The 26397-nt window shown below is 35.5% G+C and overlaps 1 protein-coding gene across 11 annotated transcripts in view; it reads left to right on the forward strand.

Annotated features, from left to right (window-relative positions):
* Positions 1 to 26397, forward strand: part of RIMS2 (regulating synaptic membrane exocytosis 2) — a 583644-nt gene that overhangs the window by 467564 nt on the left and 89683 nt on the right. For 2 of the 11 annotated variants that reach the window (XM_055314266.1, XM_055314265.1), the window contains one exon: positions 25585 to 25826. The exons of the other annotated variants lie outside the window; for them this stretch is intronic. In XM_055314266.1, the coding sequence (XP_055170241.1) occupies positions 25585 to 25826 (242 nt within the window). The remainder of the gene's footprint in view (positions 1 to 25584; positions 25827 to 26397) is intronic. 11 annotated transcript variants of the gene reach the window in all.

The raw sequence follows: 26397 nt of genomic DNA on the forward strand, positions 1-26397 counted from the left end.
TTCCATTGGCACCAGCTACTGAAAATTTCAGCACAGGAAATGAATTGTTAGAAGGAAGTAAAAGTACTTCCTTAACTAAGAAAGTCATCTCAATGATAAAGGAGTTTCTTTTTTTAACCCCATTTTACCTATTTATTGCAATACATTAAAAAATACAAAAATTTTAGAATTCCTTATGTAGTGTGAAATGCTCGTTACTATAAAGGAAGACCTTAAACACATTTATGAGAATTCATAGGGATAAACTTAATAAAAAGATTTACTCTATTTCTGGTTGATAATTATAAATTTTTAAAATTTCACAGTTAGTGTTCATAATGTATATTCTTTTTAATTATTATGTAGAGCAGAACTTCACGTGTGATTATAGTACTTTAGAAATCCTGAGATATATATATATATATGTGTGTGTGTGTGTGTGTGTGTGTGTGTGTGTGTGTGTGTGTCAGTTAAAGGAAAATAGTTGTCAAAATCCACTTTGCTCATAACTTTGGGAAGTAAAACTTTCAAATAAGTTTAAAATGTCACAGTGTTAACTTCTTCATTAGAATAAAATTGTCTAAATGTTAATTACAAATAATTATTTTTAAGTTAAAAAGATTATGTTATTCAATTTTGTTTAATTCTAAATTTGATTTCTCAATATTCTCTCTGTAATTTCTCAAATTACAAAATTTGCAATAGAAATAAAGCATGCTTCTCTGTCAGTCATTTTCCACCTGACTGGTGCCTGTGAATCAGTGCTCCCAGGTTGGAGCTGAAATGGACAATGTAACTGTTCTTGCCTGTCATAATGCTGTGATCTTGCTCAAAATAAAACCCATGGTGACTGAAAAATCAGTGTCCTCAAGCCCACAAAAGTGACACAACCTTATCTGTTGCTTGAACAGTGAAAGCAAATGCATGGATGGGCAGAATTTTTTATTGAGATTTAGTCTGTCGTGTATAATAAAAGATTATTTCAGAGCTCTATTTTTACTTAAAGCATAGTAAAGCTCTTGTATTTTTAGAGAAATGTAGAGTACAAGGTGATAAGCAGAGTTAATGTCCAGTGATTTTCCTAGCATATTGTTACAGTGGAACTGGCACTTGGTTGGGTATATTCTAATTCCATTCAGCTATTAACACTTTGTGAGACCTGGGGCAAGTATTGTCATTCTTCAGTTTTTTCACTCATAAAGAGAGGCAAATGGTCTTCAGATCTCTTGTATCTACACAATTCAGGTTTAGATCACCATTTTAACATTTAAGTAACACTTAATGTAAACTTTTAACGTTTAATCTAAACTACAAAGAATATGAATTCAATCATAAGTTATAACTTTAAAAAATGAATGCTTAATGGTTTTTGCTCTTTACCCAACAATATAAAGCATATTTATTTTATTATTCGAATGAGACAGTTAATTCCTTAAAAAATATTGACAGTTTCTTGAAGAAGTATCTAGTAACCTTTTCATCTGTGTTTTCTTTGTCCTGGGATAATTTTGAGGTGTTTCTGGACTGCAGTTGTCATGAGGGTAAAAGCTATGTGTTAGTCATTTCTATATCCATCACCCAAAAATAGAAATTCTTCTCATTGAGAACTATGAGTTGCTTTAGATTAAATAAATAACTTATTAGCTTAAAAAATTAAAGGCAATTCTTATTCACTGTTTTGATTCATTTTATAACATACAATGTATAATCAAGTGAAGCAGTGGTTTTTACTTAAAACTTAAAACTATCATTGGATAGTTACACATATTAAACCAGTGATTCTGTATTTGCCTTGTATAAAGGGAAGAGTCTTGGGTGATACCAGTTAAGTTCTGAGACACAAATTTGTATTCCCAATTCCACCATCATCCAGCATTTGATATTTCCTCTGAGTGTTGCTAACTATTCCAATTTAATCTGAAAATGAAGTTATTTTAGTTTGGTTTTAATGAGGTACTGGACTACAGAGGTAGCAAAAAAGGACAAGTAAGGAAAAAGTCCAAGACTATTAAGCCTCCAACTCTTGATTTTGGCTCAGGTCATGATCTCAAGGTCCTGAGATTGAGCACTGCGCTGGGTTCCACGCTCAGTGGGAAGTCCATTTGAGATTCTTTCCCTCTGTCCCTTCCCACCACATACTCTCTCTCTCTAATAAATTATCTTTAAAAAAATAACCTAAGGATTCACTAAAGTAGAATAAAGTTGAAGTAAAACCATTAAATTCAACAAACATCTTCTGAGTATCTTACTTGTCTATGCCTAATGCCAGTGTTCAGCCCGAAGCTGATATGTATAGTAAGTGCTCACTAAATGTTAGAAAGAATGGATGGATGAGTAAATAAATGAAGAATAATGTGTGTAGAATATAGCATTATGTTTAAGAGTGCAGGCTCTGGAACCAGACAGTTGGATTTGAATCCTGGCTCTCCCACGTATTATCGTTTGTGTGTGTGTGTGTGTGTGTGTGTGTGTGTGTGAGAGAGAGAGAGAGAGAGACCTTGGACAAGTTATTTAACCTCTATGTGCCCAGTTTTCTTATCTATAAAATTGTGATGATAATATTAGTTTCCTCAGTGGATTGTTTGACGATTGAATAAATTAAAACCAGCAAAGCATTTGTAAAAGTGACATATAATAAATACGCATAATTATTGGCAAATAAACACAATGAGAAAGAAATATTAACTACAGCAAAATTTATATGTGAGACACCAACACTTAGAAAGTCATGCACTACTAACTTAAAATTGCTAGGAACAAAGACTGGGTTGGTAACTTAACTGTACTAACTGATATTGACCCTGTCCATGGGGTCTTACATGCAGTCCTTTATCTCACTGGTTGGTGTCTTGGGAAAAGGGGGAGGGAATTTGAATCTAGTCTGGATTAACCCTCAGGCAATCGCTACGTGAGATCATGTCTTAACCCATCCAGCCCAAGATTTTATAAGTGACAAATAAATATTTTTCTCTTATAAATTTAAAACCTATTTAGCCACTCTTTTTACAACAGGTGAAACAGGGAGGTTCTTCTGAGTCTAATAAAATGATAGCTTATTGGTCATACCTGAGGAGATCCCCAGATGTACCAGTTTTAGGAGTGGGAATGATCTAGCACTAAATTGTGTTTGCCCCAGTTTATCTGATCAGCAGGGTCATAGTGCTAGCATGGGCAAGAATATGGGTTTGTCCCATTTTGTTGAGTGTATTTAGAAGTTCCTCTGTGCTGATCAGTTGGAGATTTGAGTATCAATTTCCAAGGGAGTTTCTAAGAGTAATGGCTTTTCAAAATGTTATCAAAAGACTACAGTTTAGGGGTGCCTGGTAGCTCTGTCAGTTGAGTGTCTGACTTGATTTCGGCTCAGGTGATGATCTTGGGATCGTAGGATGGAGCTCTGTAGCAGGGTCTGCACTCAGTGGGGAGTCTGCTTAAGATTTTCTCTCTCTCCCTCTCTCCTTCTCATGTTCACTTTCACTCTCTCACTCTAAAATAAATAAATCTTTTTTTAAAAGGCTACATTTTAGATATTCATGTAATAAATCATTTTATCTTCTAATCTTTGAGAAATTAATATATTAAAATAATTTCTTACATAACAGAATGAGAGGTACTATTTAGTCAGCTGTGCTATATTTCATTAAAATTTTTATTTCTTTGATATGCTAGACTAAATTTTAAAAATACAGTTATACCTGTTTTAGATGGCTTAATGTCTTCAGTTTATAAGAGAAAAAGATATTTACTGTCTACAGAATCTTGGACTAGATGGGCTAAAATGTGGCCTGATTTAGCAATTCCTGAATGTCATTCCACATTGGATTCAAATATAATTTCTTCCTTAAATTATGCCTTAACATCCCTACTTTAAGAGTCAACCGAACAGCTAAGTATATATTCTGGATGAGGGTTTTTTTTTTTTAATATAGAGACAGACCTGAGACTTCTAGATTTTATAACAGATCAATAAAAATATTTGTTGACATCTCACAATATGCTTTAAATGTCTGCGCATTATTGAAGATATAACCTAAATGTAATGCATCAACCCTCGAAAGCCATCAGCAAATATTTATTGAGTACCAAAATTACTTATGAAACTTACTAGATGCAGCTCAAACATTATTTAATTATCCCTACGTTACTAGGAACATTCATTCACATAATGAGTTTACTGAAGTCATTTATTCAGTAAACTATTTCTTTAGAGCTATTAGTACCCAGTCTCAGATTCTAAGCTGCTGCAGTACAGTGACAAAATGAACTAGCCAAGTTCCAGGGGAAGAGAGCACACAACTGTAATAGAATTTCTATAATGATGATAAAATAAAACCCTGAGAAAACACTATGAGTTGCATCCAAAAAATTCGTGATGTCTAGTGTAATGTTGCCACATTGTTAGGTTCATTTAATGACCTAGGTAAACCTGTAACAACCAGCAGTCTTGCTACGTGAGGCCAAATGCCCAGAATCAGGTTGCAATTCAGCATCACCTGGCCACAGTTGTTTAGTGAAAATACCAAGAATGAAAGTGACTGAATTCTGTGGCTGACTGAGACTTTCAGTATAGTGGCAGAGTCCAGGTATCTCGTTGTTGGTTTTCCCAGCTCATGGCAGAGGATTGGGAGAACTACACTGTTTCTCAAAATGGGCTCTGGACCCTTGCCATCCACCACATCTTCCTCCCAGGAGATATTTCGAACTCGTCTATTTGCCAGCAGGTGCTAGGCAGAAGATGGGAACAAATTGGCAATCCTGTTACATCTAGTTTCACATTATTGTGGAATATGTTATTACAAGGTCTTACTGTATATATAGTTGACCTAGGGAAAGCATATCAAAATTCCCAGAGCTGGTGGGTGAGAGATTGGAGATGTCTTCACAAAAGAATTCTTGTTCTAGCATTGACTTAAAAGGAATGTGGTAGTTTACCAAGTGGCCATGTGAAAAAGGATGTTTATGAGAGAGAAAAAAAAGCAGATGTCAAGGCCCAGAAAGCTGAAAGTAAGTAGGTATTTCAGAGAACTCCAAGTATTTCTAGAGCATAAAATTTGAGAGCTAAGAGAGAAAGAAATGGAGTTTAAGTGTTAGGCATGGGCCAGAGCATGACTCGTTTGTAGGCCATGCAAAAGTTTGTCTTGTTCGATGAACAAAGGAGCCATTAAAGAAATTTTATTTGTGAAAGACCACCATAAAACTCAGTTTTCTCTTCTGTGAAATAGAGATAATGCACTTATTTCATAGGGTTGTGTGGTTTAGAAAGAAAGTATGTGGTATCTTTTGCATAAAGTCCAGTGCAAAGTATTAGATGAGCAGTAGCTATTAGTATCATCACCTTAATATTAATGTTACTATAATTAGCAATAGGAGGGGCGAGGCTAGAGGCTTGTAGCTAATAGTTTTCTAAATTCTTAAACATTTTCTATTTCAGTGACCAATTCATATATACATTTAAATAATTTTGAAAATTATTCATTTTCCGTTTCTGTTTTTCATGTTAATACAATCAGAACCAAGATTAGTGCATTTTTTTCTTCATTTATTCATGAGAGAGACACACAGAGAGAGAGAGGCACAGACACAGGCAGAGGGAGAAGCAGGCTCCACGCAGGGAGCCCGATGTGGGACTTGATCCTGGGTTTCCAGGATCACACCCTGGGCCGAAGGCAGGCGCCAAACCGCTGAGCCACCTGGGCTGCCCAATGCATTTTAATATATTTGTTATTTTCTTAGAATAATCATGTACCCTATATAGTATCCTATATTAGATATAATATAGAGAGTAATATATATTACTCTAAGCTTATTAGCCCTAAAAAAAACAAAAACAAAAAAACTGCTTTTGCAACTTTCTCTTTGGGTCATTTTGGAATTTCTGTCTTCTGTAATAGAATTATATTATGTTCTATAATATTCGTCCCCTTAGGTTTATAGGCAGAGAACTGAGACCAGAGAGATCAAGTTATTTGTCTAAAGACAACTCCAATTTCATAATCCTATATCCTTACTTATTAACCTAGTTTTACTAGAAATTTTAAAACAGGGGGATCCCTGGGTGGCGCAGCGGTTTGGCGCCTGCCTTTGGCCCAGGGCGCGATCCTGGAGACCCGGGATCGAATCCCACGTCGGGCTTCCGGTGCATGGAGCCTGCTTCTCCCTCTGCCTGTGTCTCTGCCTCTCTCTCTCTCTCTCTGTGACTATCATAAATAAATAAAAATTAAAAAAAAAGAAATTTTAAAACAGAGAACTATCCTCTAATGAGTGGAACACTTGAATTTCCACCCTAACTTTTCTCTGACCTATTATTATAAGAGGGCACAAAAGCAAAAATGTTGTTTGGGTAAATAGAAGTAAAATCAACCTCTGATTGGGGGGATTGTAAAATCCTGGCTAAGGCAAATAGAATGGAAAAGCACAATTACCACAGTGTAACACAAGCCTCTAAAGGGATATAGACTAGCGGCTATTTTTGGAAGGTAGCAAAATAAAAGGAATGACCTGAATGTTGTTTACCAAATAGCAGATGAAGGCTTACTATCTTTTCACATAAGATATAGTTGTACTATATAAGTCTTAGCCAGCATCTCCACATCCTTAGCCAGGAACTTGTTAGAAATGCAGATTTTCAGGCATCACTCTAGGTTTATTGAATCAAAAACTCTGAGAATGGGGCAGAGTAATCTGTTTTAATGAGGCCTCTAGATTATTCTGATGCAGCCTGAAGTTTGGCAACCTGTGCTCTAAGCTAAGTGGAATTTGTTTCCATCTTCTTGAAGTATTGGTAAAGTATGGTGGTTAAGAGCATGTGTTCCAGAATCAGACTGCTGGGTTTAAGTACCAGCTTCGTGCTTTACTAGCAATGAGCCTTGGACAAACCTCATAATCTTTCTTTTTCTTTCTTTTTGTTTTATTTTTTTCTTTTAGTTCAATTAGCCAACATAAAGTACATACTTAATTTCAGATGTAAGTACATACTTAATTTCAGTGATTTATCAGTTGTGTATAATACCCAGTGCTCCTCATAATCTTTTGGCTCTTCATATTCTTTTTGTATGCTAATAATAGTTTCTATTTCATAAGTTATTCTGAGGAATATTTCAAGTAGAATATAATATATGTGAAAGTCCTGAGGTGGAAAGTTCTTGGCATTTTTCCGAAATTTAAAAGAGGCTGTAAAGTGTAGAGAAAAATGAGATTAGGTGAAAGAGAAAGTTAATCATGCACAGTTTCTTGTAGAACCTTGGAGAAAAGATGGGGTCCTGAGCTCCTTGGAGGAATTGGGATTTGCAAAGAGGAGTGACTTTTTTTTTTTTATTACAAGGACAAAAAGAATAGTGTGCAAAAACAATTAGGTTTATAGACTGTTTGAAGATAAGGGAATTTCTACTCATTGCTTCTATTTTATGGATTTTGGATTTTTCCCAAGAATGTTGATAAAACAGTGAAGAATTTTATCATTTGTGTGACTAACTCAATTTATGTTTTTAGGGGAAGAAATCACTCTGGTTGCTTGCGTGGAAAATGGAACATGAGCAGCTAGGATGCTGGTGCAGTAGAGTGCATAAGAGTGGCATGGACTTGTGCACTAGAAGTCAGGATGGCAAGAAATGGAAAGATCTGAGTATATTTTAGAGGTAGAATCTGTGAGACCTACTAGGTGTGGGGCTGAGGACAGGAAGAAATCAAAGGAGTCTCTTTGATTTTCAGCTTAGGCAATTTGATGATTAGTTATACTCTTTACTGAAACAGGGAAGGCTAAGAGAGGAATATATTGAGAAAAAAAAAAGGTTAAGTTCTGTTTGTGCCACATCAAATTTGTAATATCCTGTGTGACATCTGATTGCTTATTACAAGTAGGCAATTGGATAGGCAGTTCTGGAGTTTGGAGAGGAAACTACTCAGCTAACTTAAATTTAGAGATGATTGGCATATTTATGTGTGTGTGTACATACAGGCATAAATATTAGCATATATATGTACATATGTATGTAATATTAGTATATATATTACTTTGAAGGTAAAAGAGTTGCTTCTGATAGCTTGCATTTTCTCTATGAAATTAGGGAGATAGCAAAAGGTAAGAGGTTTGAGTCCAGTAAAGAAGGGATACAGTGGTTATTGTGGAGAGTGGGGAGCGCATGGATAGATTAACTATTGAGGCTCATGACAGGGAACTAGAGTGGAACCAACATATCCCACTGAATTTATATTTTCAACAATCCTCATATGTTGAGATATAAACATAGAAGAAGGATATGGTAGGATGCATCTCAAGGTTCTGCCAGGGGGCACCTACATGGCTTAGTTGGTTACGCGTCCAACTCTTGGTTTCAGCTCAGGTCATGATCTCATGGGTCTTGAGATCAAGCTCCATGTCAGGCTCAGCAGGGTTTCTGCTTGAAGATACCTTCACTCTGTCCCTCCCCCCACTCGTATGCACACATGTTCGTTCTCTCTCTCAAATAAGTAAATCTTAAAAAAAAAAAAAAGGTTCTGCCAGTTGGATGCCATATGAAAAGGGATACTAAAAAAGGTGAAGATACTTGTAAAAGAGTGACTGAAATGATGGGCTCTGGAATCTACCTAAAGATAATTGGAGAAAAGGTCAGAGAATCCAGGTTCTTATCATATTGAAGAGTACTTGATTAAATGAGCTAAAGAAGAGAGACAGATAGGCTTGTAGCAACTTTCTGAATAAGATTGAGATCTTATTATTCTCATTTTATATGATAGGGCAACTGAGGCACAAACTATGTTGTTCACTCAGTTATAGCATGAGTAGTACAGCTACATCTTGAATATGAGTCTCTTGATTAAACTCACCTGGCTTCCCAGTAGATAATTATTTTTGTTACTAAAGATGCAAATAATAGATATTCTTTGTTCAAGATTAGGAATCATTGCCTTTGACAGAATGGAAATACAAATGCCCTAATAAGTATTAAAACTAAAAAATGGATTGTTTTAAAGCTGTCATCTGCCGATTCTTTATAATATTTTCTTCTAAATATTCTTCTGCTTTTTATTTTTCCTTTCAATGTACTTTCTGGTTTTATTTTGAATATCAATTGTATTATAGTTGTAATTTTTAGCATTAAGCTTAATGTTTTGTCAGTGGTATCATTTGATTGCCTTTATAAAAGTTTTTGTTTTAGTCCATTTTATTCACATAACACTAATTCCATAATGAATGTCAAAGGGAAAGGATAATTACATAGGGAAATTTATCTAGAGCAGCATTATCCAATAAATATAATGTAAGCCATGTAGGTAAGTTTGATAATTTTAGTAAGTACATTAGAAAAATAAAAAAGATGGGGTATCTGGGTGGCTCAATCAATTAAGCGTCTGCCTTCAGCTTAGTTTATGATCCGGAGCCGCAGTATTGAGCCCCATATCGGGATCCTCGATCACCAGGGAGTCTGCTTCTCCCTCTGCCCTCTCCCCTTTCCTGCTTGCTCTCTCTCTCTCTCTCTCTCTCTCATAAATAAATAAATAAACAAACAAACAAATAAATAAATAATAAAAAGGAAGCAGGTGAAGTTAACTTAATATCTTTTATTCAGCCTAATATAGTCAAAAAATCTCATTTCAAATTTTAATCTATATATGAAAAGATGAATGATGTTTTTTATTTTAGAGAGTAGTGTACTAAGACTTCTAAACCAGTGAGTATATTACACTTAGAATGCATCTCCATTTGGATGAAGCTCATTTCAAGTGTTCATTAGCCACACATTGCTAGTGCCTATAGTACTAGACAGTTGGAGAGTCTTCATAAAGTATAATTCAACAAAGTAAAATACTCAAAACAAAGTCAAGCTCTTTGTGATTTCTCCTGAAAGAAGCATGGTTTAAGAAATTTTGGTTAGGGATGCCTGGGTGGCTCAGTGGTTGAGCATCTGCCTTCCGCCCAAGGCATGACCCTCAAGTCCCACAATCAAGTCCCACATCAGGCATCCTGCATGGAGCCTGCTTCTCTCTCTGCCTATGTCTCTACCTCTCTCTCTCTTGATCTGTCTCTCATGAATAAGTAGATAAAATCTAAAAAAAAAAATTTTTTTTTTGGTTAGAAAAGATATGTATTTGCTGAAAAGAAGAAAGGAAGGATAGTCCGGGTTTTTGTTTTTGTTTTTTTGAAGAAATAGACTAGTAATCAAGTTGGTACACAGTCTAGTCTTTTCATAGTATAACAATTCGATTAGTAATCCTATATTTTAGAGCCATAATTTTTTTAAAGATTTTATTTATTTATTCATGAGAGACACACACAGAGAGAGAGAGAGAGAGGCAGAGACACAGGCAGAGGGAGAAGCAGGCTCCATGCAGGGAGCCCGACGTGGGACTCGATCCTGGGTCTCCAGGATCAGGCCCTGGGCTGAAGGCCGCACTAAACCACTGAGCCACCCGGGCTGCCCCATCATAATTTGTATTAAGCTTTTATATGTGACTACTTGAAAAATGGCATAATTGTGTATATTAATATAAATTTGACTTTAAATGACTAATGGTAAATATTGGGCAATTTGATAGCTCCATGGTGTAATAATCTAAAACATAATCATTCAAAGATTTCAGAGGTTTTATAATTTCCACTTTTGGAACATAAGTATTTCTGAATGTAAGGATTTAATCATGTAGAATTTAATAAACATTTTACATTTACATATTTAAATTGAAAACTTAGGGTCTCCATTTAATGTCAGTTAGTAACATAATTGGTTTCAACATTTTAAATCAGAATTCTATAAAACAAATATTCAGTGGAATATAAAACAAAATACTATATGCTTACTATATGCTTATAATTCAATTCTGTAAGAAATGTCAAGGTGAAGAAAAAATACCTTGTATTTATTTTTTTGTACATGCAATTCATTATTCACTCATTCAAACCTGACTTTAAGTGGCAGGTTATCTTAATTAAAGAAAAAGAACTTAGGGATCCCTGGGTGGCGCATCGGTTTGGCGCCTGCCTTTGGCCCAGGGCGCGATTCCGGAGACCCCGGATCGAATCCCACGTCGGGCTCCCGGTGCATGGAGCCTGCTTCTCCCTCTGCCTATGTCTCTGCCTCTTTCTCTCTCTCTCTCTCTCTCTCTCTCTGTGTGTGTGTGTGACTATCATAAATAAATAAAAATTAAAAAAAAGAAAAAGAACTTAGATAAATATCGATGAAAGGGAAAGTAGCTTACAAATGTAATAGTATGCTTGAGACATGACATTTACAATTTGCTTAAATTCTATTTATCTTTATTATTTCATTATGATGAATAGATATTTATTTTCATTATTATTCATTATTTTCTAGCCTTTGACGCCACAAAATTCATTTGAAAATGAAACTGTATTAGTTCCATAAAGTGGCTAACTGTAATGGAAGTAATAATATCCTTGACTTAAGTTTTGCTGATAGTTTTCAAAACAAACTTGAGAAAATAATACTTTAATGTTTCATAGGAACGCTTCTGGCACAAGTGTGCTCAGGTTAAGTGGTGACTCCTTTTTGATAATCTCTTCATTGTCTATCACTCTGTCTCTAATCTCACTTAGCTTTTTTATCCAATCTTAATAACAATTAGCATTTAAATTGGCATGCTTTCCAGGCAATGAGAGTTTATGGTAAAGTCTGAGTTTTGGAGTTTAGGAGTGTTTCAAAAGGATGATCTGTAGAATAAAGCGGATTTCCCGTTGTGTTCATTATTTACCAACAAAATGGAAGAGTACACTTATTCACATAGATTGTGTGTACCATTTCATTTAGTGCCAAAACTGTATAATTTTTCATTCACCACCAACCTCAGTATCTGACATTTTATAGTTACTTAGTAAATGTCTATTAAATTGAATTTACTTGTAAATGCATTATTAGTTTAATATCTGTGTTAACAAGGTCATCATAAATATTTTATTTGGAATACATCTTTTTAAGTTTAAAATGACTAAAAAAAAAGTTTAAAATGATGGAAGGTATAGTCTGAGGGACCATTTCTATGAGACCATAGAACTGCTCTATGTGAAGGATCTACTTCAAATAAATCTAGCAAGTTTACATCTCTGTTCTAAGTAAAGCCTCAATGTCCCTATTTAATTGTAAACATACATAACTAAAGCTAACATACGTGAGCCATATTCTAGACATTGTGCTAAATGTTGTATATATTTTATTTCATTTAATCCTCATCACAAACTTATGAGAGAGTATTATTGTTTTGTTAGATTAATTCATTCATTTATTCAATAAATATTTACTGAGTACTTACCAGGCAGCCGGCATTATGTTAAAACCTGCGATTTAGCAGTGAACAGAAGTAAAGTCCTTGCACCAGGCAGCTTCCATTCAAGTGGAAAAATATAGAATAATTACATGAGAAAACTAAAAGCTCAGAACAGATTTAAAATATATACTCAAGGTCATTATTTATTAAATGATAGAAATAGGATAGAAACCCATGTCTAACTTTAACCCTAAATTTAAGTCTCACTCCGTGATAAGTTACCAGATTTTGTTGCCTTAAATAAATTACTTTAACTGCAGAAAAATCTGGGGGTTTTTTGTATACTGAATAGTTTTATCATGTTATTCTTTGTATCTTTCAGATTGATAATAATAGTAGGAAAACTGTAAACATTGTACACCAGACTATATGAAAGAATAATAAAATGTTCTTCAGCAGTGAATAAAGGGATAGTCTTGAGAATTTTAATACAGTGCATTTTACAGTGCATTTTATTAACACTGGATTTAGTCAAAGAGAAATTACCAGTATTAATCTAATTAGGCAAGAAAAGTATATTTTAACGAAAAGTAAGGGATTGCCTGTCATACAAGTATTTTGTTTTCAACATGAAATGCCTAAATTAAACTTAAAGTATGTAAATTTAAGTCTTAACCTAGATACAGTGCTATACTTTACAACATAATTTACACATGAAAGCTACCTGGGAATTCTGCTTCATAACTCTTCTAAGGTATTATCTTGTTTTTCTAAACTTATTAACTAAGACTATATACCATGGTCCTTGACAAGACATACAGTCTTTTTATACATATATACATACATACTCTTTAGTGTTCTAGGTGATGGTCAGGTGTGGCCACAAGAAGAGACACAGGAAAAGCTCAGGAAAAGGGAATTTATTATAAGGGGTCCTAGGAACCAGGAAGCCTGCCATGCCATGCAGGGCTACCTGGGAAAACAGCAGTGTAGGTTAAACATCTGTGTTTGGCTCAAGTCATGATCTCAGGGTCCTGGGATCGAGCCCCACATTGGGCTCCCTGCTCAGCAGAGAGTTTACTTCTCCCTCTTCCTCTGTCACTCCCCCTTGCTTGCGTTCTCTCACTTGCTGGTTCTGAAATAAGTAAATAAAATTTAAAAATTGAATTTAAAAGTATAAAAAATTCTCACTAGGAACTTTGTTTAGTTATTTTTAAATATCTGTAATTGTAGCCTGTCAGTGTATACTATTGAAGGAAAGACCCCTTCTTGGTTTTTTATTTCTAAGCCCTAATTTTCTACCATGTGAGCAAGGGACTAGATAACTGTTAACAGCACTGCCTCAGAAAGCATCTCTTCCCTGACATTTCCAAATCCTATGGCCCAGTCTCCTGAGCCCTGCTAGAAAGAAGATAGATGGTAAAAAATGGCTATCTTTTGTGAGCAATAATTCAGAGCTCATTAAGAAGAATGTGACATAAAGCCACCAGTTCCAGGAATTTGGAACAGTGGTGCCCTACAAATCATTTTACTAGACTCTAATAGTTGCTAAGAAAGGTAAAAGGGCAAGAAACTACTTGTCTTTCTTGATCACTGTCAGCCAAATATAAGGAAAATATACACAACTTTAATAAAAGCATCACTGTTTCCAAATATAATGGAATAATGTACAGGTAATACATAGTTAGCCTCTTGGAAAAAAAATTCTAGAATGAGTTTTGGGGTTTTTTAATCCCATGGGACTCCAGAAATTCTGGTAGATTCTTTGTGAATTTGAAAGATTGATTTGGGTAGCTATGGAAGTTATATAGATAATGAATAATTAGATTTCATCAAGATATGTAAGTTTTTAAAGCATGTTGATACTCTGAAATGATGCATGCAAAATGATTACACAAAGAGATATTTTAAAATTTGGATTTGATTTGTAATCAAGTTTTCAAAACGAGTACTATTGTTCAAAATATGAGACTAATGTATTTTTTACTTTTTAGTCTGAAAAATTAATGTTCCTAATATATAGCTATTCATATATTTTTATACATTTTAAAACACAACATCTAGTCATTTTAGATGAGTAAAAATTACAGTCCAGGAATATTTTCATAATGTGTGATTTGATGTCAGTAAGTTACACTCCAAGAATACTTTCATATTCAGTTTAGCTTTCAGTATTATTTTTAGAGGCATAATGTGAATTTTTCCTTAGTGTAATCATTTCAATAGTGCAGAATAGTTACCATTTGTTAACTACTCTACAAACTTGATAACACTTACAGAGCCGAATGATTAGCAAGAATAAGTCAAAGCTCAGTCTTTTTTTTTTAATTTTCACAAAATCTTAACTATTAGTGCTCCTTTGATATTGATAAGAATAGTGAAAATGTAAATTGATGCTTGCAGTGTATAGGCCAGTGAGGATACTATTTGATATTTCTGATATTTGTCATGGACTTTCTTATGGAGTAGCAAATACTGTGTAATCATGTGTAAAATCAGAAGAAGCTGAAATGAAATGAGTTAAAAGGAAGTCTATTCCTGCCTAAAACATTTACATTTAGAAATAGTCGGGTTTACCTGAGAAGTACAGATGAAACAATAGAAGAATTTAATGGGATGATACATATACTAAATTGCTGGGTTAGACTTGTGGAATTTATTCTGAACACTTGTGAAGGAAAAGATGTTTTTGCTTAAAAATCATATACTAAGGAAAATTGTGGGGAACAAAAGGCAAAGCTGAATTAAAAAGAAAGAAAAAGAACCATAAAAATTTGAAAGGAATTAATTTTAAAACCAGATTAACAGAGATACCTGGGGGGCTCAGCAGTTGAGCATCTGCCTTTGGTTCAGGTCATGATCCCAGGGTCCTGGGATCAAGTCCTACATCAGGCTCCCCAAAGGGAGCCTGCTTTTCCCTCTGCCTATGTCTCTGCCTCTCGTAAATAAAATCTTTCAAAAAACCAGATTAACAGAGGTATTACAGTCATAAAAATGTGGAAGTTAAAGTCTCCTAATGATCTCTAATCTCCTCATTTGCTAGGTTAGGAAACAGGCCCAATGAGCAAAGAAACAAAATTTAATGTGCTAAATCAAACTTTTTCACTTTAGTTCTTAAATTCATGTATTTCTCCATCTTGAAGAAATATTTTGTATCAGTTTTTTACTTTCTTTTTAATCTCTCTCTCAAGTTCTTCTGATTTTGCCTAAAAAAATAGTAATATACTAGTAATCCTTATTTTCATAAACAGTTATGAAAGATGAAAATCTTCATTTTGATACTCCCATGAGTTTACTGTTTCTTTCTTTCCCTTTAATTTCAGATCTCTCCAAAATAGTATCCACCTTAATAGCTTCCACTCTGTTACATCATGTTTCTTTGTCAACTTCTTGGAAACTGACTTTGATCTGTATTTCAGTAGCTGCTTTCTTTCTTTTATTTTTTTAAAGATTTCATTTATTCATTCATGAGAGAGAAACAGAAAGGCAGAGACATAGGCAGAAGGAGAAGCAGGCACCCTGCAGGGAGCCCGATGTGGGACTCAATCCCAGGACCCCGAGATCATGCCCTGAGCCGATGCTCAACCCCTAGTCACCCAGGCATCCCAGTAGCTGCTTTCTTAAAGGCCAGTTGTAGCCTTTAAAATTCCAAAACTTTAGCCTTCCTTAACTGTTCCTGCTAATGAACTCTTTGCATCACTTGATCACCTCAATTTTCCTGAACCACATTCTTCTCTTGTCTTTTATGGAATTTAACCCTATTCTATTTTTCTTAGTTCTGAGCATGCGTCTCTATTCCCCTGTCACTCCTCTTCTTCCTAACCTTTATAAGTATTTACTTTATAAGTATTCAGCAGAGTATCTTTTCAAGTGTTGTCATTTCTGTCTCTACAATTTTGGCTTCCCTATGTAAGCCACCTCTTAACTTCCTTTATCCTCTCCTGTTCAGCCAACATTTATTGACTCCATCTTTTTTAGACCTGACTATTCCCTTGGGCACTTGCTCTAAGTGTCTGGCTTCTTCCTACAGAACCTCTCCATCAGAAAATTCCATTGGTTCAGTAGTTATCACTTCTTAAACCAGCACTACTCCAGCAAACACTATGCTCTTAAAGGGTGTTTCCTCTTCCAAAAAAAGGTTGTGAGTTAATTCATACAACGCACATAGAGTAGCTTTTGGCATATGACAAACACTTTCTAATTTGAGCTCTTATTATCTTATTCCCACATCCAAATACTAAGCCATACAGGTGGCTCTTTCCAAATAATTTTTACATTAGTCTTTGTTTTCTATTAGTAATAGCAATATAGGAGCTTAGGTTTTCTATACCCTTCCCCCAGATCATTCCTGTAAAGTCCTAATGACAATAACCAACACAAGTTATTTCTTCCCATTGTAGTTACTCTGGGACCCAATCTGATAGCAGCCCTGTCTTCCACAGTCCCAGGCAAAGGGAAAGAGAAGTTGGAGTTCACCTCCATCAATTAAATGCTTCCACCCAGAAGTGACATAACTCATTTTCACTAACATTGCATTTGTCAAAAACAATTCAGAAGATCACTTCAAGCCTCAAGGGGGTAAGAAAAGATAACTTTACCCCATACCTGCAAGGAGGAGAACAGAGTAGAGAACTGCTTAAGGACTCCTTCCACTCTTTTACAGTCCTCATTTATAATTTTATGTTATTCTCTAGCTCCATCAGCTTCAGTGACTCTTTTTATAGATCTCCACATAGCAATGTGAATCTAACCTGCTTTTCTGGACTTAACCTCTGCTACCCTTAGCCTGTAATATCTTCCACTTCAGCCAAACTTCACTACTCATCTTAAAAACATGGTATGTTCTTTCTTACCTCTACATTTCATGCGTAATATTCTCTTTTCTTTAATATTTTTCATATTTTTCTTTCTCTCTACCTGTTATCATTTTTACACATTATTCAAGACCCAGATTCATAAAACTTTCTAGATCTGATTTTTAATGGTCTCTTTCCCTCTAGTGAAGTGTCATAGTACTGTGAGATTTTTCCCTGATAGTTATAACACTTTTTAAACTGATTTGTATAAGCATTTCTCCTCTTATTGCATTCTTAAACTATATGCTCCTTAAATAATGGCTGTGCCTCATTCATTTTGTGTTGTTTTTTTAAGTTTTTATTTATTCATTTATTATTTATTTAGGTAAACTGTATATCCAACATGGGGCTCAAACTCATGACCCTGAAAATAAGAGCCTGTGGCCTTATTCTAAGAGAGCCAGCTAGGTATCCCCAAACCGTTTTCAATGGACTCCCTTGGGTTTTTCCCAAAGGAAACCATGTAATCTAAAAACAATTTTGCCTCCTCTTCTCAAATCTTTAAGTTTTTTGCATTGGTGAGAACTGTCCAAACCTTGCTGAATAATATCATAATTATCGTTTGTTTTATTGATACTTCCTCATGAATAGAGAATACCTCAAATGTTTCACTTTAAAGAGGCTAGATATTTGATTTTGTTTCAAGTGCATTGAGCTGTTTTTACCTATATCCCTACACCATTTTCACCTTAAGAATCTCTCAACAGGGGCGCCTGGGTGGCCCAGTGAGTTAAGCTCTGCCTTTGGCTCAGGTCATAAATCCCAGACTGGCTCAGTGGTAGAGCCCCACATTGAGTGGAGAGCTTACAAAGAAGATTAATATTAAGGAAGTGACAAAAGAATAGGAATATTTAGCAGATTTTTTTAAAAGATTTTATTTATTCATTTGACAAGGGAAGAGAGAGAGAGCAAGCACAGGCAGAGGGAGCTGCAGAGGGAAAGGGAGAAGTGGGGTGCATTCATTGTTTTTATTAGCACTGGGCCAACTCTAGCTTAAATGGAGCCTTACCACCATTTAGAAAATGGTTCCCCTGGGTAGATGATTAGAAACAGACACTTGTTTTGAACAGACCGCTTAGAGAAAATTCTCCCTTTGTATGGAGAATAAAAAGTACTTTTCCTGTCGGTTTTGGCCTTACTGAGCAGGAGCTTGGAGCTCAGGAGCTCCATTTCAGCCACCATTCGCTCCTCTAGGACCTAACATCAAGTAGGTGTAACACAGTAGGTATTTGCTAATGGAACCAATTAATTAATGGCAAAAATGTTTACTGTAGTTTAAATTTGCTGAATCCAGAAATGTATGCAAGCCTAAAAATTGGAGGAGAAAAAGAAACAAAATATAAATTAGATCTTGTCACTGAGAACAACTGTAAAGAAAAAGCTGAAGTCAGAGAAGACATGTCCTTTCCATATGATACATGTTTTAATGAAAACATTTTAAAATCATCATTCTTGTATAAAGTTTCTTTATAAATTGTTATCTTAAATCAATAGTGAAAGCAAGTGCCATGATGGAAATACCTACACTGTAAGCACAATTTTTGCATTTAACTTTTTAAGGGAGACAGACCACAGCTAGAGGGAGTCCAAAGACAACAGCTAACATAATAAAAGATATTGGAAAATGATCATATAAGGATGGACAAAATAAATTATTGGAAACCATGATCACTGTGTGACAGAGAAACATAGACTTAGGATTTATAAAGTATTAAGTTTAAATTTTGTTCTTAAAATAAGTGTCTTCAAACCCAGAGTGGTGGTGGTGGAGATATGTTATTCAGTGACTTGGTGGAGAACTTACAAAATTAAAAAACTGTGAAGAACTAATATATAGGTGAACTGAAGAGGTTAAATAAATGTATAAGTGTTCAGTTAGTAAGTCAATATTCCTAATACCTTTAATGATCTAGCCTTCATAAATCTGTCACTGTTTAAAGAAGATAGTCATGTTCTCTCCAAAATGGCTTTTAATGATATATTTAGAGATAAAATATTAGTCTGGATCCCAGGTCTCTTGGTGCCACCACCTGTGCAGTATATGTCCTCATGGACTTAGAGCCACTCTAGTGGAATATCTGAATAGGCCATAGGGCAGGACATATATTGATCCCAACACATCCAGGCCTCATTCTCTCTTAACCTCATCTTATGTTAGTATCCCCACCTTTACCTCATTCAGTTAACACTAGTTTCATAAATTCCCTCCAACAACCAAGCATGTTTTGGCCTCAGGATATTTGCACTTGCTCTCCTCTCAGTTTAGAGCACCTTTCCTTAGCATGACAGACTTCATCATTCAGGACTCAGCTCAGTTGTCTCCTCTTCAGAGAGGTCTTCTTTGACCACCCTGTCTAATGTTGTCCTTTCCCCAAGACTTTCCAGTCCCTGTTAATATTTTATTCTACCTAATTTTCTTCAGATCACATATCACCATCTGAAATTGGCTTTTACTTATTTATTGTCTTTCCCCATGACATAAAAATGAAAGCTCCATGAAAACAGAGGCATTCTGTCCTTCTCTGCTGTACTTCTGACTCCTAGAACTGCTGTGTAGGAGGTACAAAATAAATACCTGTTAAATGATCATTCGTTAAATGAATAATCTAAGCCTAGACGTAGTGACATGTTAAAAAGGATCAAACCTCAAACTAAGAAATAAATCTTTCTTTTTCCCCTTGGAGAATTTTTTGTTTTGTTTTTAATAAATCTTTAATATGGAAGCACTTGGGTGGCTCAGTGGTTGAGCATCTGCCTTTAGCTCGGGTTGTGCTCCCGGGGTCCTGGGATCAAGTCCCACATCAGGCTCCCTGCATGGAGCCTGCTTCTCCCTCTACCTCTGTCTCTATCTGTGTGTGTGTGTGTGTGTGTGTATTTCATGAATAAATAAATAAAACCTTTAAAAATAAAATCTTTAATATGGTAGAACTTTAGGCATTAACGAGAAGTTTGAGAAGAGAATATTGGAGCTTACAGGCCTTCCCGGTGTTCCTTAAACTATTCTAAGTAAGCAGCGATCTGCTCTGTTGACACTGAGGCACTCCTTTCCTTCTCTGAGACCCAGGGCTTGGACCTTAAACACAGCTCTGTGACTTATATTTGTCATCAAACATAGGCAGATCTTTTTGGCTAAAAATACTTTGTTATTTAGTTAAATAGTCCTCCCTAACTCTGGATATCTACTTTGTGGCATAGACAAACACACATCCCCTCTGATACATTTAGATCCTATACTAAGACATTATAGTATATTAATCAAATGCAAAATAAGTTTGAGTTATCACAGTGATAGGTATATGGTTAGCCCTTGACACCTGCTTCCAGAAACATAACAATGGGAAGGAAAAGGGAAGGAAACCTTTCAAGATGCCATAATGTTTGAGAGCGTGGCCAATCTCAGTGGGTGTTTTTTTTTTCCCATTCTACCATTATTACGATTGTCTTCTACCTTTTGAGTCCTGCAGGCCCTCTAGCACCACTTCCTAGCCCAACATGTTATAAATACCTCCACTCCTAGAATTATCTCTGCCTACTTCCTGTCCAGAAGTGTCTATTCTGTTCCTGAGCTGCAGTTCTCATGCTCCACTGTACTAGCTGCTGGGCCCTCTGTATTTCTGGCCACAACATTCTGAATACCACTACCCCCACCCCCACTCTGGTTTCTAACCCTTTGGCTAAGTCTCTCCTAAGCACCTTCTCAGCTCTCAATATGATGAAATATTTGTTTTAACATGACTATATATTTTATTTACAATGTTATTCTCCTGCCCACACTCTCACACACTCAGGCTTTGTCTTTGTCCTGTGTTTGCTATTTATTATTTTAAGCCAAACCATTTAGCTCTATTCATTCAAACTATTAATTAACACTTTTGGCCCTATGGCCTATAAACTTCATTTAATTTAATGACATACTCTTATAACCCCTGGTATGCTCTTTAAGTCTCTGAGGAATATCTACAAATATTTCACTTGCCTTTCATTACTTTTCTCCTAATAATTGACAGTATTATATTTGCCCTTTAAAAAATCTTTCAGGATACAATTTCAACATTTATAATTCTGTTGTAAAATAGATGACTGGCACAGGCAATTTCACATATTTTACCCTGAGAGTACTAAGTGTATACGATTTTTTATTGTTTTTTTTTCTAAAGTCAAAAATTAGAAAACATGTATAAAACAGTATTTAGAGATGTAGAAATGGCTCTATCTCTTTCTAGAACTGAGCATCCTATACCAACACCCGATATTATTGTGTGGTAATCTCTTAGGATTAGCTTGAAAGCCATGCTATCCATTTAGCCTGTGGAATGAACTATGGGGATTGAATAACTTGACCTATCTAAAAAGAAAAAGGTTAGTCTTTGATTTCTCTTAATTTGTTTAATTTTTTTTTCTTATTGCTATGTGTGTTGGGGGGTAATAATATAAAAAAAAAGTTCTAAAAAGCATAATTACCAACCAGAGAAAGTTAAAACCACTTGTAGTGCACTGTTCACAGTATATCTTTCTTGATTTTTTTTGCCATGTACATTTATACTTTGTTCACATTAAGAACAAAACATTCTGAACTTATAATTTTATTTTTCATATTCTGTTTATTTGCCTCTTGTACAAGGAAATGGTAGATCATCTCACAAATCCAGACTTCCCCAACTATTATTTAGCAAGAATAGATGATAGATAGATTAGTTAGATAGATAGATAGATAGATAGATAGATAGATAGATAATAGATAGATAGATAGATAGATAGATAGATAGAATGGATAACCTTGAGGGTTTGAATTTATCTGTGTCCCCTAGCAGCAAGGTAACTGTATTTGGTATGAGTGCCAGCCAAAGCTAGGCTACAAATTCCTGCTTCCTCCCCCACCCATATCAGGAACATATTTTATCAATAAATACTTACCTGCAACAGCATTTTCAAAGGTATATTCTATTTTATTGATGAACATAACTTATTTTAAACCTTCAACTATTAGACATTTATGAGGTTTTCCCTTGTGTGTATGAGTGTGTTGTTATTATAATTAATTCCACAGTAAATGTTACTGCCAAATCTGTACACATTGCTAAGTTTTCCTTTAGGATATACCTATAAGTAGATTCGATAGGTTAAAAGCTGGGCTGTTTTTTTTTAAAGGCTTTTGATACATATTGCTAGATTGCTCTTCAAAAGTCCATTACTGTGACCATAACACTAGACCTAGAAATTCAGTACTAGAAATTTACCATATCACCAGACCCTTAGAAACACTCTCTTTTGTAATTGTTAATGTACTGGATCTGTGTTCTCTTAACTACACTGAGTATTCCAAATAATCACCCGTGTTTACAAATTTTTTTCACTACAACGTAGTTCATGAATCGGGAGTCATAAAACTTTAAAATTTTTGTTTAATAGCTTGTTTGCTTGCAATATTGTTTGCTTGTAGTTTTAAGTCATGTGGAACAGGGAAAGTCAAGGAAACCAGTAGTGATACCCTAGCCTCAGTCTCCCTCCTCAAAACACAGCACTGGAGGGCAGCTATTCAAAACTCATCTCTGGTGGTCTGAAGGTTCTAGAAGATGAAGAGAAGATCAATCTTAGAAAACTTTTAATAACTTTTTTTTTGTAGATAATGCATTTTCCAAGTTGTTAGGTTGAAGAAAATATACTTCTGTAAAACCAAATTGTCATTAAAATATTTATCTACAAACTGATTTATCAGTTCCAGTTAGTATTTCATTGGATCCTGCTTAATTTTGATAAAGTTCTTCATGGCTTTAATATCCAATCATGAGAATTAAAATGCAAAAATCATAAGGTACATTAAGCAATATTTTGTGAGTCTTTTTCTTCTTGGTAGGGAATGACATAAGTGTCTCTTTTAGAAAAGCATGTGTTTGAGAGAAAGATGCTTACATGGCAGGAGTACTAGGTTACTCTAACATATTATATGGAGCATGTTACTATTTTGAAAGCCTTAGTTTCAACTAAACTTAACTTTTCTAGGCTTTTCTTATGACAGCATGTAGCGAAAATTGTACGTTGAATTTCTGTGTTTATTTGCCCAGAATCCTTGGAATAAGAAATATCACAGGGCAGCAAAGCATTTCATAGTTAAAGGGGGCCTTAAAGCTACTCCAGTTTAAGATGTTTAATGGATGCTCAATGGACAATGGTGGTGGTGGTAGTGGTGGTGGTGGTGATAAGGAGAAAGGGGGGGAGACTCATTTATCGAGCTCTTATGTGTCTGGCATTCTGTTTAGTGCTTTACTCACATTTTCTCATTTATTAAGTGAGGAAATTAAGTTTCAGAAAAGGCTAATGGCTCTCCCAAATGAGGCAGCCCAAGATCAAACCTGGGTTTCCTGTCAGTGTCCATTGAGTAATGCTGACTATATTAAAGACATTATAGGCATTTTAATTTCAAAAGTTTTAAAATTTATAATTATAAATATCATTTTGATTGATACTGTTAAGTATTTATATGATACATGTTGAAGAGCTTTAGCCTTATTCTGTTGCCCATATTCCTTAATAAAAATTGCTATGATTTCAATTTATTAAATTTTTACTTTAGATCTATTATCTCTGTTCTTTACAATAAGAAGAGAAAATTGAATATTCTCATGTTATAAAATAAGAATCTGAGAGGCTCGGAGTAGAGCAATGAATTCTTCTAAGGAAGTCAAGTTAAGTAACAGCAAAACTGGGAGTCAAACCCATATGTTTGCCTCCAAAACTCTTTCTATTTTATGTTTTTATGCTATTGTTGTTTATTAAATGATAGCAAAATCAAACAAGCTTGAAAATGATTGATTTGGGTTTCTTGTAGAAGCATATACATTGTTCTCTCTTTTGGCCTATTTATGCCACATTTCTTCTTAAACCAGTAAGTGGGGTAAGATAGTAGAGTTTACTATATATTTTTTTAAAGATTTTATTTATTTATTTGACAGAGGGAGAGTGAGAAGCAGGCTTCCTGCTGAGCAGGGAGCCCAGGGTGGGGCTCAATCCCTGGAGCCACTGGAATCATGATCAGAGCCGAAGGCAGATGCTTAACTGACTGAGCCACCCAGGCGTCCTTAGTTTACTATATTTTTAAAACAAGTTTACACTAGGCCTTTCCCCTCTGAAATACTTGGAGAAAAATGTACATAAAATTAACATGTGGTCCTAGCCTTTTAGCAGATCTTACTCTAAGATAGAGTCAAAAAAAAGTTTTCTTAAGAAGACCAAGAAATTGAATTACAAATAAGAGCTTACCTCAATAGGCCAGTTTTTTAATTCTCATTCTTTAATAGACATATACAGATATTTCTACGGCTCCTGGGTGGTTCATTCGTTTAAGCGGCTATCTTCGGCTCAGTCGTGATCTCAGGATCTTGGGATGGAGCCCCACGTTACCATTACCGGGACTCCCTACTCAGCAGGGAGTCTGCTTCTGCCTCTGCCTTTCCCTCTCCCCCCAACTCAGAATCTCTCTCTCTCTCTCAAATAAATATATAAAATCTTTTTAAAAATATTTCTAATGTTCCTTGATTTTTTTCCTTTGCTCCTATAATTATGTGTTATTCACTCATGTTATCAGAACCAAATTAAAGCAGAAATTGACTCTAATCCTGAGTCAAAATGATATGTAAATAATTGTTCCTATTCCTGCAAAGCAAGCACTCTTTCAGGTTTGGGGTGCCAACTGGATAGCTTGCTTCCAGATTCTTCAACCCCCTTACAACTTCCTACCACGTTCCAGTGATCACAGAAAAATCAAAGGTCCTGTCTTCAATGACTCCTGCTGGCAGTGTTAGTCTACTGACTACTGCCAAGGGGTGTAATCAGTAATCACTGCTAACACTGTCAATGGGAGTAATCAGCTGATCAGTAATTGTCATCAGTAATCAGTAATCGTTAATCAGCTTACATGCGTCATTGAGACATTGATTGCTTTCTGACCATATTGCCGAGAAAACCGACAATAAGTTTTCCTTCTTTCAAATGAATGCCAGAGGGAAATCTTTTTTTTTACTTTTGGAATATAGACATCAATAAACATGAAATTATGTTAAGTGAAATACTTTATTTTTAAATCAAAACTAATAGAAACATCAATCTCTTTTATAAAATTTAATTATTATTAGATAAATCTTACGAGACAAAACTTATTTTGAAGGGCCACCGTTAGCAGTGGATGCTGTAATCTATGCTATTTTTTTGGAGAATTTTCCCATTCATGTAATTTTTTTTTTTGAAGGCAATATTAAAGAAAACTAGAGGAGGACGTTTTTGGAAGCGTCTTCCTTTGTTATACAGCTGCTTTACAGCATCTCTGCACTCGCAGCACAGGATATTATCCTAAATAAGCCCTACTGATTTTGGTTGATCCTGAATATTCAGTAAAGCCCATTCAAGACCATGGTACTTGAAAATGTTTAAACCCTCACGATACGTCCTGTACGTGATATCACGGAATGTGTCATCTAAAATACATTTTCTGTCTCTTCCTCTCCACTCTGGTCCTCACTTTTAACGATGCATCGGCCTACAGTGTCTTTACATCCAAAATGCAAAGCAGACAAATGGGCGTCTCCGGGAAGAACATGGCTAAAAGCACCAGCATCAGTGGAGACATGTGCTCGCTGGAGAAGACGGACGGCAGCCAGTCTGACACTGCAGTGGGTGCCCTGGGCACCAGCGGCAAAAAGCGGCGCTCTAGCATTGGCGCCAAGATGGTGGCCATTGTTGGCCTGTCCCGGAAGAGTCGCAGCGCTTCCCAGCTCAGCCAGACGGGTAGGCCTCTCTGTGTTACTTTTGACTTCCTACTTGAGTTGGCGTTAAAATACACATCCTTTTCTCTTGCTCATTCTATTGCAGTACTTAATGGAAGGTGCCATGTTCCAGAGAGATAGGGGGATGATAATCTGGTTAACCTCTCTGAAAAATAAAACGAGAACTTTGTTTTCCAGTGACACATGAACGTGCTTTGCAGTGAACCGTGGCCCCTGTTCTTGGGATGCGCAGAATGTCTGTCCTCCTCAGGGAGAAGTGGAGCCGTGGTAGCCCGGATTGCCGGTTGCTGATACTTTTGCAAAGATCTGATCTGTGAGATATTTGCTTTCTTTAGGTTCCTCAAGAGGGAACCAGCCAAATTAATTTTCATTCTCAGCAAGTTACCGTGATGAAGATGACACCTCAGATTTTGTGTGAATAATATAGTTCTTTTATTGCTGACAGCCTAAATTCTTTTTCAGTTCGTAAGCAGCGTTTACCAGTAGTATCAATTTTCTTACTGCAGTTTTTATTTTCCTGTTAAAATTTCATGTAGCAGTATTCTCCAGCAGCAGAGATGGAGGAGTTTTCT

This window comes from Nyctereutes procyonoides, unplaced genomic scaffold, assembly GCF_905146905.1.
Source record: "Nyctereutes procyonoides isolate TBG_1078 unplaced genomic scaffold, NYPRO_anot_genome, whole genome shotgun sequence".
NCBI classification, from domain to species: domain Eukaryota; kingdom Metazoa; phylum Chordata; class Mammalia; order Carnivora; family Canidae; genus Nyctereutes; species Nyctereutes procyonoides.